The 12,410-nt window shown below is 30.8% G+C and overlaps 1 protein-coding gene across 2 annotated transcripts; it reads right to left on the reverse strand.

The window, feature by feature from the left end:
- Positions 1–2,630: 2,630 nt before the first annotated feature.
- LOC121263986 lies at positions 2,631–12,134 on the reverse strand. 2 transcript variants are annotated; one of them, XM_041167000.1, is made up of 4 exons: positions 12,116–12,134; positions 3,430–3,474; positions 3,230–3,335; positions 2,631–3,146 (listed from the first exon to the last, which is right to left on the reverse strand). In XM_041167000.1, exons 2-4 carry the CDS (start codon positions 3,460–3,462, stop codon positions 2,938–2,940), a joined length of 348 nt encoding a protein of 115 aa, XP_041022934.1. In that variant the 5' UTR covers positions 3,463–3,474; positions 12,116–12,134; the 3' UTR covers positions 2,631–2,937. The 2 variants fall into 2 exon arrangements, with proteins under 2 accessions (XP_041022934.1, XP_041022933.1); XM_041166999.1 differs by having other exon boundaries at positions 3,230–3,347; positions 12,118–12,127.
- Between the last annotated feature and the right edge of the window lie 276 nt (positions 12,135–12,410).

Here is a 12,410-nt window from a genome sequence, read left to right on the forward strand (position 1 = left end):
GTCGGCTAGCTGTCCAAAACCATTGATTGATCTCGGGGGCAGTGCACTGAACCATCCTCTTGTCGCGCCCTTCAACGTTAGCTGGAAGGCTCGTCAGACGATCTCCCCCGAGAATCCATGGAGGGCCATGTGAGCCTTAAAATTTTCCAAGTGCTCAAGGGGATCCTTAGACTCGTCTTACATAATATCATGTAGAATTATGCATACTTTTATAATATTTTTTAGATCACTGACTTTGAACATTCGAGTTGGTCTACGAATGATTGCAAAACGTTGTTGTAGGTCCCCAAATGCATGCTCTATATCCTTTCTTGCTTATTCCTATACTGTTGCAAAATATTTCTTCTTCACCACAAGCTTGTTCCTTTGTGGAGATGAGATTGTCTTCACAAATGTTGACCACTTTGGATAAATATCATCGGCAAGGTAGTACTCCATAGTGTAGTCATTACCATTAATTGAGTAATTGACTAAAGGAGCATGCCCTTGGACGAGTTTACTAAAAATGAAAAATCTCTCTAGCACATTGATATCATTTTGAGAACCGGGTAATCCAAAAAAGGCATGCCATATCCAAAGATCATATGATACCACCGATTCTAATATAATAGCTGGTTCACAACTATGATCGGAGTACATATCCTTCCACGCAGACAAGTAATTTTTTCACTTCCAAAGCATGCAATCAATACTTCCTAGCATTCTTGGGAATCTATGTTATTCACCAATAACAAGAAATCGAGCAATATCATTGGCATTTAGTGATCCAAATATCATTAAAAAAAAACTTTTACGACCGCTTCAACAAACTTTTTTAAGCTCTTCATTGCGGTGCTTTCTTCAATTCATATGTATTCATACATGAAATCAGCAGTTACTCTATACGCAAGCATTCTAAATGTAGCAGTTATATTTTACAAGAAAGATAGATCGAGTCTTCCAGTATTATATCTTCTTTAGATGAAGTAAGGCTTGTAAACTTCTATCTTGTCCTGATTATGAAGAAAAAGAGAACAACCCATACGAAATCTCTTTCGGAATAGATTCGAGGGATGTATTGGTAATTTTACAAAATAGTTGCAAAATAGCGGTTCGTACCCTTGATATATGATCATACCTAATGTACTTACGATATTGTCGAGTACCACCACGGGTCCACGAGTAGATGTTGATCCTCCATCTTCTTTGAAAACTATCTCCAAATCATATTCAGAATCTAAGTGAATAAGCAATTTGTAAAAGAAAGAACGAGCTATTTAAAGACAAAAGTGAATAATGAGGCTGGAATGAAAATTTTTCCTTAATCTCAAATGAAACTTAGGTTGCTTTGGATGTCAATGAAAGAATAAGTGCTCTTATTTATATATCAAAATATTGCTGTTTGAAAATATGACTGTTAGAAAAATGACAAAAATATTACCATTAGAAGAAGGACAAGAAATATTACCGTTGAGAATTCAACCGTTACAAAATATTACAGTTGGAGAAGGCGAATTTTGACAAAAATTAAATTATTCTAAAAAAAACGTAATCCTCTTGAGATTATTATCGTACCCGCAAAAAATAATTTAGATTTTTGTTTAAAATTTTGGGTAGAGAGTAATAGTTCAAAGAGTCCTTCTACAGCCACCGTTGTAAGCTCCCATTGGGTTCTCTCGTTAGTGTATTTCATCTATTTATTTATTTTGCTTTGTTTTCTCATGTATTTTTTTAACACATTTAAATATTTTTTTTAAAAAAAATCACAATATCATTAAAAAAATACTTCATTAATCATTAAGTAAAAAAAAAAGCCATCAGGACCCACCCTTAGTAGAAACCAGCGGGACACATCATTTCTCTAGTTCAAAAAGGAAAGAAAAAGAAAAAGAGTAAGTAATTAAAATTGTAAAGAAAAGTGAGAGAAAAAATTAATAATGAAATAGTAGAAAAATATTATTTTTATATAATAGAGAAATGATAGGAAATGAGATAATGATACTTTTAAAAAATAAGTAGTTAAAATAGAAAAAATATGATTTTTGGCTTTTTTTTTTTTTTTTTTAGTCATCCCAATGTGGATGAGATGCTCTTATCTTCCCTCTATTCCATTCGGAATCGTGTTCCATGGGACAGAAGCAAAGCAACTCCATGGAAAAGTGGGGAGCTGGGCTTACCTTGAATGATTTAGAAGGATATAGATTATTCTTGTATTGGGAGAAATTTGATTGCTCAGTTGTTCCAAAGAAAATGCAAATTTATTGTTAACTTGTTCTTCCATATTGAAATCTAAGGTAGAAAAACTAATGTTATTTTGAGCTTATGTTTTTTTTTTTAATACAAGGGAGGTAAGGGTTTTCAAATTTAGATTTTTTATTCGGAAAATCGGATAATATGCTATTAGGCTTTTGACTTTTGAGCTTATATTTTAGGTTTCTATTTATTTGGCTTATATATTTTATATCTGTTATTATAAGATAAGAAGAATAGTAAATCTGAGTAAAAATATAATTTTCGAGACTTGTTTTTAGCATATGATACATAAATGAAACGAAATTACCGTGGCTGTAAAGAAAAGAAAGGAGGAAAAGCACGAACAAAACGGCGGCATGAAAGCCCACATTTAGCGGCACACCTTTTGGAGGAAAAAATAAAGAGGAAATTAATGACGTGATATAGACATTGTGAAATTACAATTTTAGTACTGCTCGAGCACGCACGCATCCAAAGCAACACGCCACGTGTACTAAACGTGTTGCGAATCCATGCAACCCCCCGGCCACAGAAATTCCTCACGCTTCCCAACCACCTTTGACCTGTTTCATCTTTCTTGCATGACACCGAACATACGACGACGTATCTTTCTCTCTCATTCTCCTTTCACCTTATTCTACCTAACATACCCCTATGTTGCCAAGTCAATTACGAAAATAACACGCGCTGGGCCATGCCTGGCCCCTAACGTTGTTTATACGAATTAATGCAACTGCAAGACGAGTAGCGGGTATGATCAGTTTTGGAAGCAGCATCAGAAACAGAGAGCACCCTCTGAATCCCTTCCCTTGTCTCCATTTCAGAAGCCTCCTTCCTCAACTTCACCATCTCTTCTCTGCTCTTTCTGTATGCCTCGAAGAACTCCTTGTTCTCCTTCTCCAGCTCCTTCCAAACTGCAAACAAGATAGAAAAGACAAATATATCAGGTTTTCACGTATGTGGTGCGTCTTTCAGAGATTGGAAAGGTGTGACTGACCTGTGGAAGTAATGATGGGCTTGATATTTGCATGCTTGGAGAGGGCTTCCATGCACTCTTCCATGCTCATCTTGAATACAATACACTCCTCTATCAAGTGGTGCACCTGCAACATGATCTTCCAAAACTATGAATCATTATCATGGTTTTGCATGAAACATCAGTGATCATATGCCACTAAGGATCAAACATAAACTCACCATCCGGATATACGAAGCTGAGTCGTCTTCCATGTAAATATATATATGCGGAGATATAGAAAACTAAAGTGGATTTGGAGAATCGCCGATTGCCCAAATGGAAAGCAAAAAGATTAATTTCTTCTAGCAAGAGAATTAGGAGAGGGATCAAAAGAACAGCGTAGAAAGCAGAGATGATATGACACCAAAGAGGGTGGAAAACAGAGGGGTGAGGGAGGATAAATGTAGACGCACATATATATAAGGTTGAATATATATAAAAGGAGAGAGAGAGAGAGAGAGAGAGTAATTTTTTAAAAGAGGGGAAGAACAACTACGAAGTGTGGGCAGTTTGATATGATATCTTTAGTATGGTGGGGTCGGAATTCCCACGTGGGAGGGGGTCGATGATTGGTGGAGAGGGGATTAGAGGAGATTCTACAAGCTGCAATTGTTTGTCTCTTACGTGGCCACTAGGACATAGTCCACGTGACATATGGGACCATCTCCTATATTTTTTTACTTGTCCAAACGGCAGTGCTGTGCTGCCAACACATGGGGCCCACAACACGGTCCTCGTTAAATCAACAGGCACTGCCCCGTGAAAATATCGTGCCGTCCTCGTTAACCATTCACTTTTCATTTTGACGTTTCGGTTTCCGAGGTTACCTCTGGACGATCAACCCCCCATTCAAGGCAAGGCAGTCCCTTCCTCGAGGTGTTTTTTTTTTTTTTTTTTTTTTAACAATTTTTATTCCTATACTTTTTAATTATTTTAAATAAAATTTAAGATGTATAAATTTCTTTATATCCGTTAAAACAAGTCAAACTCACTGTAAAAAGGTGAATTTTTTTTTTTGGTGATCAAAATATGACCTTTTTTTTTAAGTTCTATAAGGAGTTTGCAAAGTCTAAATTTATATAAATTATTTTTTCAATTTTAATTAAGAAAATTAATTTATTGAAATTTCGAATGTGCAAATCCTGCTTAGACATATATAAAAATGACAAACATAAAAAATAGGAGGTTCAAATAAAAAATATAATTTTCTTCATGAGTCCCACTTTTTTTTTTAATTAAAAACTTGCACAAATTTTATGGATATCCAACATTTCTAATATGAATTATTTTTATCGGCTTCTCCAATAAAAAGTTATCAAATTCGTATACGAAAGTTAAATTTATGTTGTTCTTATTCAACACATCATATCATGTCGAACCATAAAGATCGTACGTATATACAACTGAATCATTAACTTCGAGTTCCTCCAATTCACTGTATTAAAACTTATCATATCATCTTTTATTGGGGGTTATACTCGACATGTATCATTTTTTATTTTAATGAAATTCACTTATTTAGAAGAAAAAAAATAAAAATAAAAACTTTTCATATCATTTGGAATCTAATCGAAGCTACAATAAAAACAATTAAGCAATGAACATCTTAAAATCTAAGTGAGATTTTGATAGTGAGATGATATGAGATAATTTTAAATGAAAGTTGAAAGTTAAATAAAATATTATTAAAATATTTTTTTAATATTATTATTATTTTAAAATTTGAAAAAGTTGAATTGTTTATTATATTTCATGTAAATTTTTTTTAAAATTGTAATGATGAGATAAGATGAAGGCAGACCCTTCCTCGAGGTTTGAAGGCAGACCCTTCCTCGAGGTTTTTTTTTTGGGAAAATGCTAGATGTCCCGCGGAGCGGAGGCTCTCGCTGGGAGCTCCCGCTGGTCTAGCAACGTATTTTTTTTGTGTTTTTTTAAATTTTTTTTATTATATAAATTTTTTTAATAATTTTTAATATTTTAAAAATATATATATAATATTATTAAAAATATTTTCTTAATCATTAAGTAAAATAAAAAATTATAAAAAAATATTTTTTATAATTTTTTATTTTATTTCGTGATTAAGGACTAATTTTTTAATGATTTTTTTTATTTTTTGATTAAAGAAGTATTTTTTTTTAATAATCTTTTAAATTTATTTTATTTTTTTTATAATATTTAAAAGTATTAAAAAATTTATATAAAAAAATAACTTTAAAAAAATACATGTAAAATAATACTACATCGGAGCCCCCAGCGGGATGTAGCATTGTCCCATTTTTTTTTTTTTTTTTTTTTTTTTTTTTTTTTTAATAATAAAAAACTTGCGCAAATTTTATGGATATCCAACATTTCTAATATGAATTATTTTTATCGACTTCTCCAATAAAAAGTTATCAAATTCGTATACGAAAGTTAAATTTACGTTGTTCTTATTCAACACATCATATCATGTCGAACCATAAAGATCGTACGTATATATAACTAACGGCTCATTTGTTTTTAAAAATAAGATGAGATAAGATGAGATGAGTTGAGATTAAAGTTAAAAAATTAAATAAAATATTATTAGATTATATTTTTTAATATTATTTTTGTTTTAAGATTTGAAAAAATTGAATTGTTTATTTTATTTTGTATTGAAAGTTGAAAAAATTGTAATAATTAGATTAGATGAGTTGAGAGTAGTTAAAGAACCAAACGAAGCCTAAATCATTAACTTCGAGTTCCTCCAATTCACTGTATTAAAACTTATCATATCATCTTTTATTGGGTAACCCCTACTCGACATGTATCATTTTTTATTTTAATAAAATTCACTTGTTTAGAAGAAAAAAATAATAAAAAAAAAACTTTTCATATCATTTGGAATCAAATCGAAGCTGCAATAAAAACAATTAAGCAATGAACATCTTAAAATCTAATGTGAGATTTTGATAGTGAGATAATATGAGATAATTTTAAATAAAAGTTGAAAGTTAAATAAAATATTATTATAATATTTTTTTTAATATTATTATTATTTTGAAATTTGAAAAAATTGAGTTGTTTATTTTATTTTATGGGAATTTTTATTTTTAAATTATAATGATAAGATAGGATGAGTTAAGATAGTTTTGATATCCAAACTTAGCCAACATTATTAGATATATGTATTTATTATCAAGATTTGACATACTAGCTAGTTGAGCCCTCCTTGAAAATATCTCCATCCCCTTTTTGCTTCTATTTATTTAGAGGAGTGTTACGGTCATAAAAAGATTACTCAAAATAATTTTATTAACTGACGTGATTTCATATAATCTGTTAGATCTGTTTTATAATAAAAGTAACTTTACAATCTGACAAATCACATCCAACCATATCAATTTATGAGATTACTTTTGACTAATCACTTTATGGCTAGAGTATTTCTCATTTATTTATACCTAGGTTCTTTTATTATTATAATAAAGAGAAATATTTTAGTCCTAAAAGATTTTATAAAAATAAACTAATAAATTGATACAGCTTAATGTGATACGTTAAATTATAAAATTATTTTTATTGTAAAATAAATATGATGCATCTCTCGTTGTGGTTATAAAGATTGATTGATCATCAATACAATTCATCCTAATTTCAAATTTGAGTTTATCCCCGAGGTATATATCTCTATCCAATTTCCTTTAATTTATTGACGAAAAATGCTAACCTGCCACTCACTTAAGAATAAAATGGTGTGAGCATAAATTTGAGGGATGCATAATTATTGTTTAACAAATTAAGAAAATATTGCATTAATATGCCACATCATAAATAAATTTTAAAAAAAACGAGTAGAAGGCCAAGTATAAAAAAGAATCAAGGACAAATTTTTTAAAAACAAAAAAAAGCCAACGAAATATATAAATAAGGCAAAAATAGAAAGAGACAGACTGAGGATTTTTAAAATGAAAGGCCAAGATCTAAAAAGCAAAAGAATAAAGAAATAGAGGCCAAATTTGGATATTGATATGAGATGAGATGAGAAAGTTGTGAATAGGAATGAAATGATTCGAGTTAATATGTTTTTAAGGGTTTTGAAAAATCAGAGAAAAACTTAAATAAAAATATTATAAAATTTAAATATTATTAAAATATTATTTTTTAATATTATTTTTACTTTGTAATTTGAAAAAGTTAATTTTTTTTTGGTCTTGTTTGTAAGTTTGGAGAAAGTTATAATGATTAGGTAATGATTAGATGAAAAATTAAAAATTTGAAATTGAAAAATATTTGTATATATGGTATTTAGATGTTAAGATAAGATGTGATAAGATGAAACTATTTTATAATCCAAATAGATAAAGTAATTTCAAATATGTGATAATTTGAAAGAAAATATAAAATTAGAAGATATTAATACTAAAAAGATAAGAGTAAAAGCACTATTGGTATTGGTTTTGTTGTGGCAAGTGAATCTATGTCCATGCTTTTCATAAATTATTGAAGATTAAATGAATAGATTGTTGTAAAGATGGTAAAAGCTATAAGGATGGTTTTGTCCAAATTTGAAAGAAAAATACTTTTGCAACAAAAATAATTCACAAGTTGACCTTAGGGGTGCTACTCGCACCCTATGGGGCGAGGTAGCCCCCTTCCTGCATGGGTAGAGGGTGAGATTTCCCTCCGCAGAACCCTTCCCACGCAGTGAGGACAAGGCACCACGTACCAGTGCTAGGGGCAGGAGTGGACCCCTGCTCAATCCCTCAGTCCACCACCAACCCATGGGCCACCGAGCACAAAAATCACAAAAAATGCAGTGATACACAATAAAAATCACAACAAATCCACAAGAACACAACAATTCCATAATCACTTGCAATAAATAATTTTAAAGAGAGAGATCTTAAACTCAGAGAAGGATTGAGAGTGAGGGAGAGAGCCGGCTGGTTTGATTACACAAAACTAAAATATCTCATATCATCCCATCTCATATAATCATCACAACTTTTCTAAACTTCTACACAAAATATAATAAACAATTTAATTTTTTCAGATCCCAAAACAAAAATTATATTATAACAATATTTTATTTAACTTTCAACCAAACATCTCATTTGAATTGCTTAACCAAATGAAGCCTGAGAGAGAGAGAGAGAGAGAGAGAGAGAGAGTGCATCGCAATGAGGGAGAGATGGCATCTTGAGTAGCGGTGAGGCTGAAAGCCACTCGATGGGAACTGGGAAGAGAGAAGGAAGGGGAAGAAGGAGTAGGAAAATAAAATTAGGAAATACTCTAACCATAAATAAATTACACAAAAACAATCTCATAAATCGATGTAACTTGATGTGGTTTGTCAGATTATAAAATTACTTTTATTATAAAGTAGATCTAACAGATAAGATGAAATCACGTTAGCTTGTTAGATTATTTTATATAATTACTTTGTGGATATAAGAGTACTCAAATAAATTAGTATCTTGATTACAAATTAAGATAAACAAAGATTCATTTTTTGCTTTTAGTGACGTGAAATCCATCAATTTGCTGAAGTTTCAAAAGATACGAGTTTCTGTTTCCTAATTCCTCTTAGGATAGCAACAAGTCGTCTTGTAGTCTATTCATTTCCCTCGTAGGGTGGCATGTGAGGGAGAGCAGTCCTTCGTCACCCTCGGGGGACCCCGACGCCCTCCCAATGACCCCACAACCACCTTGGTCCTTGGGACGACTACCTCCCCATGAGTGGCATTTCATTTTATTTTTTATTTTATTTTTTTACCGTTAGTTAGATTTTTCAATTGATATCAGTTTCAGAATTTCTATTATTTTGATTGGTGACAGTACATGGTTTTCTTGTTGGAATTAAAGCAAAGTTCCTAAGATACCGAAGCTCCAAAATGTTATTCTGAAAAAATAAACTACCATGTTTTAGTTTTGTTACCTAAGGTCTTAATTGAATGTTGAGCTGAGTTGAATTTTTTATAAATAGTAGTGAGTTGAGATGATGAAGTGAGTTTTATGGGACCCACTTAAGATGAATTTAGATATAATTGGATGTTAAGATGAGTTTAAATGTATATATGAGAAGTTGAAAATAGTTGTGGATTCTATGTATAAAGAAGTATTGAGTTGAAAAAGATTGTGAGTCCCAAATGTAAAGTGGTTTTGAGTTGAGATGAGTTTAATGATTTGAGAGTTAAATGTTTAGATATTAGACTCAGCTTAAAATTAGAAACTGAGATGATTTTAGTTCAATCTAAATTCCAAACTGGCCCTAAAAGTTCAAAAATATCACGAATTAAATAAAAATCATTAAACATAGAAAAATATTAAACTAATAAACCTAAAATGTAGCAACAAAAAGTAGGCAAAAGAACCAATATGTTCTTAAAATTAAAAATAATGAACATATTTTAAAAAGGAAAAATATTGAGAGCAACTACTATTGGGAGCAACCACTTTTACACACTCTACGTGGTATTATCTAAATCACACATCTCCCGAATTCGCAATTACTACCGGATTGAGAGAGAGACGATGGGAGAGAGCTTGGACTGAAAGAGAGCTGATGAGAGAGAGCTGATGAGAGAGAGAGAGTAGGCGAGAGAGAGACGATGAAAGAGAGAGAGTCGAGGAGAGAGAGAGAGAGCCGCTGGTGAGAGAGCGGTAGAAGCCAAAAGGTTTGGTGTGTTTTGCAACAAAAAAAAAAAAAATTATGGGACACGTATCGTGTGCTACGGATCAGTCGTGAATAGTAATTGATCCATAGCACAACTCTTTTAAGAAATTAAAAGTAGAAAAGGAAATTCAAGGGCAAGTACCGCTTGACCAACCTTGGCAGAAGGGGCGGGAAGGGGAGGATCTCAATCGACCCCTGGCCTTCTTGCAGTCTGACCACCTTGAGTTTTCTTTTTTACCTTTTATATAGATTATTTTTATAGTCGATATATTTTCTTTTCATTGTTCTTGACTTTATAAAGTTTACTGTTTATTATTTTAAAAGAACTAGGTTTTCCTATCTCATATTATAGTGTTTTAATTTTTTATTTCTGTTTTAGGCTGCGTTTGGATGTTGAATTGAATTGAATTGAGTTGAGATGAGATGAAAGTTGAATAAAATATTATTAGAATATTATTTTTTAATATTATTATTATTATTTTAAGATTTGAAAAAGTTGAATTGTTTATTATATTTTGTATTAGAATTTGAAAAAATTGTAATGATTAAATAAGATGAGTTGAGATAGATTTGGGATCCAAACTGGTTATTTGACGTTCAAAAAACATTTTTATAAGGTATTTTTATAGTTTTTAAAGATTTTCATTCTTTTACCATTGGAACCAACTATTCCTGATCTCATTTTTAGAGGAATATGTATTGCTCATCTTGAAAACAACTATTCTTATGAAAGAATTATTTATGAGCATAAAAACCTAACCAAACATTAGACGTAATGGCTATTCCATTTCAAGGAAATATTCTGCCAACCAAACAAATTAAACCTGCTATTTAAACTTGTACGTAGATCATATACCGATACATCCGCAGAGTGAAATTATAACATGAATATAACAAACGGGTAATATTAAGTATAAGTCCGTAATAGACAAGATCTGCTAAATCTTCTATAAAAAGTTGGTCACATTATTTTATTTATTTTTATAAAACTTTTCAATTCATCTCATTTCATCTTATTTTATCTATAAAAATAAATAAATAAAAACATAATTTTTTTACATTTTTATAAAGTGAAGTCAACTTTTTTTATAAAACCTTGCGCTAAACTTACGCTAGGCTTATGTATTTGAAGCTTCTACACATTATTTGTAGGAATGCCCTTTCAAATAAATATTGTCATTGGCCTCTTCTCGAGATTTTGTCCACTTTTCCAGTCACTTTTTCAGTAGGCCCATTCGACAGTGCCCCCTCATCAGCTAGTTATACATACTATCACATTGTTTGGGTACTTTTTGCTGTCAAGTGGAAATGTGAGCCTGATCTTTTGTCTCATCTTCTTGCCTTGGATCCCGAAAATGCCACCCAAACATTTCTCCCGAAACGTTTTTTTATTTTTATTTTTAATAATTAAAGAAATATTCTTTAATAATATTATAAATTTTTTATTTTTTTGAAAATATTTACGTTGATTAAAACAATACATGAAACAAAAGAAAAGACAAATAAAAAAATGAAATGCATTATTCGAGACAGATTATATTTATAATAACGATAATGTTGATTATGATATTCATGTAGGAAAATTAAAGAATAAAAGTCCCAAGTTTATCAACTTTCGAAATAGTTATATATTATATATATAGAGTTTGCATTGCTTAATTGGTCTTATATTCTTGATTAATTTGATTTAAATGCAATGTTGATTAGAAAATAACAATAGATAACTCGCGCTTTATTCAAATATAAATAGTCTTTTTTTAACAGTTCTCTTTCTCTTTTTTTTTAAGCAAGGAACATCAATCTGACCAATTTATTGAAAGAATAATACTAGTATTATTTTTTATTTTTTAAAAATGTTTAAAGATATTACTAAAATGTAAAAAAAAAAAATATAAAAAATAAACAAGATAAATTTTACCAAAGTGGCAGCTAGCATCACTCTTTATTGGAATTGTGGCAAATTTTTCACGTTGACCAGCAGCTTCCACGCGATGAAATTTTACAAAATTAATGGGAAAACAAAAAGTACATTGCTCATCCGCACTAGCATGAACAATTCAATAGTAAAACGAAATGGAGGTAGAAAACATTCATGTGATTGATAGCTTATTGGGGGATGTACACTGACTAGAAAGATTTACAGTCCCTACTGAAGATTACAATCTGCATCTCAACAGAACTTTGATGAGGATGAAACCCTTGGATATAATATATATATATATATATATATATATATATGTATAGATAATGATCAACCCGATTGAGAGAAAACCGAGGGTTTTTTGTTTTTTTGTACCTCATCTCCTGTTAGATAATGATCAACAGGAGAAGAGGTATGCAGTTCAGCTATTCCAACAGGAGAAGAGGTACAAAAAAACAAAAAACCCTCGGTTTTCTCTCAATCGGGTTGATCATTATCTAATTAGTAAGTCATGAGTAACATTATAGCCGCCACGACTTTTGAAATCTAAGGAATATAAATATTAGCAAAAGCATTGTAATTTGTAGGGCTATGAT

The sequence above is a fragment of the Juglans microcarpa x Juglans regia genome, chromosome 5D (genome assembly GCF_004785595.1).
Source record: "Juglans microcarpa x Juglans regia isolate MS1-56 chromosome 5D, Jm3101_v1.0, whole genome shotgun sequence".
Classification (NCBI taxonomy): Eukaryota; Viridiplantae; Streptophyta; class Magnoliopsida; order Fagales; family Juglandaceae; genus Juglans; species Juglans microcarpa x Juglans regia.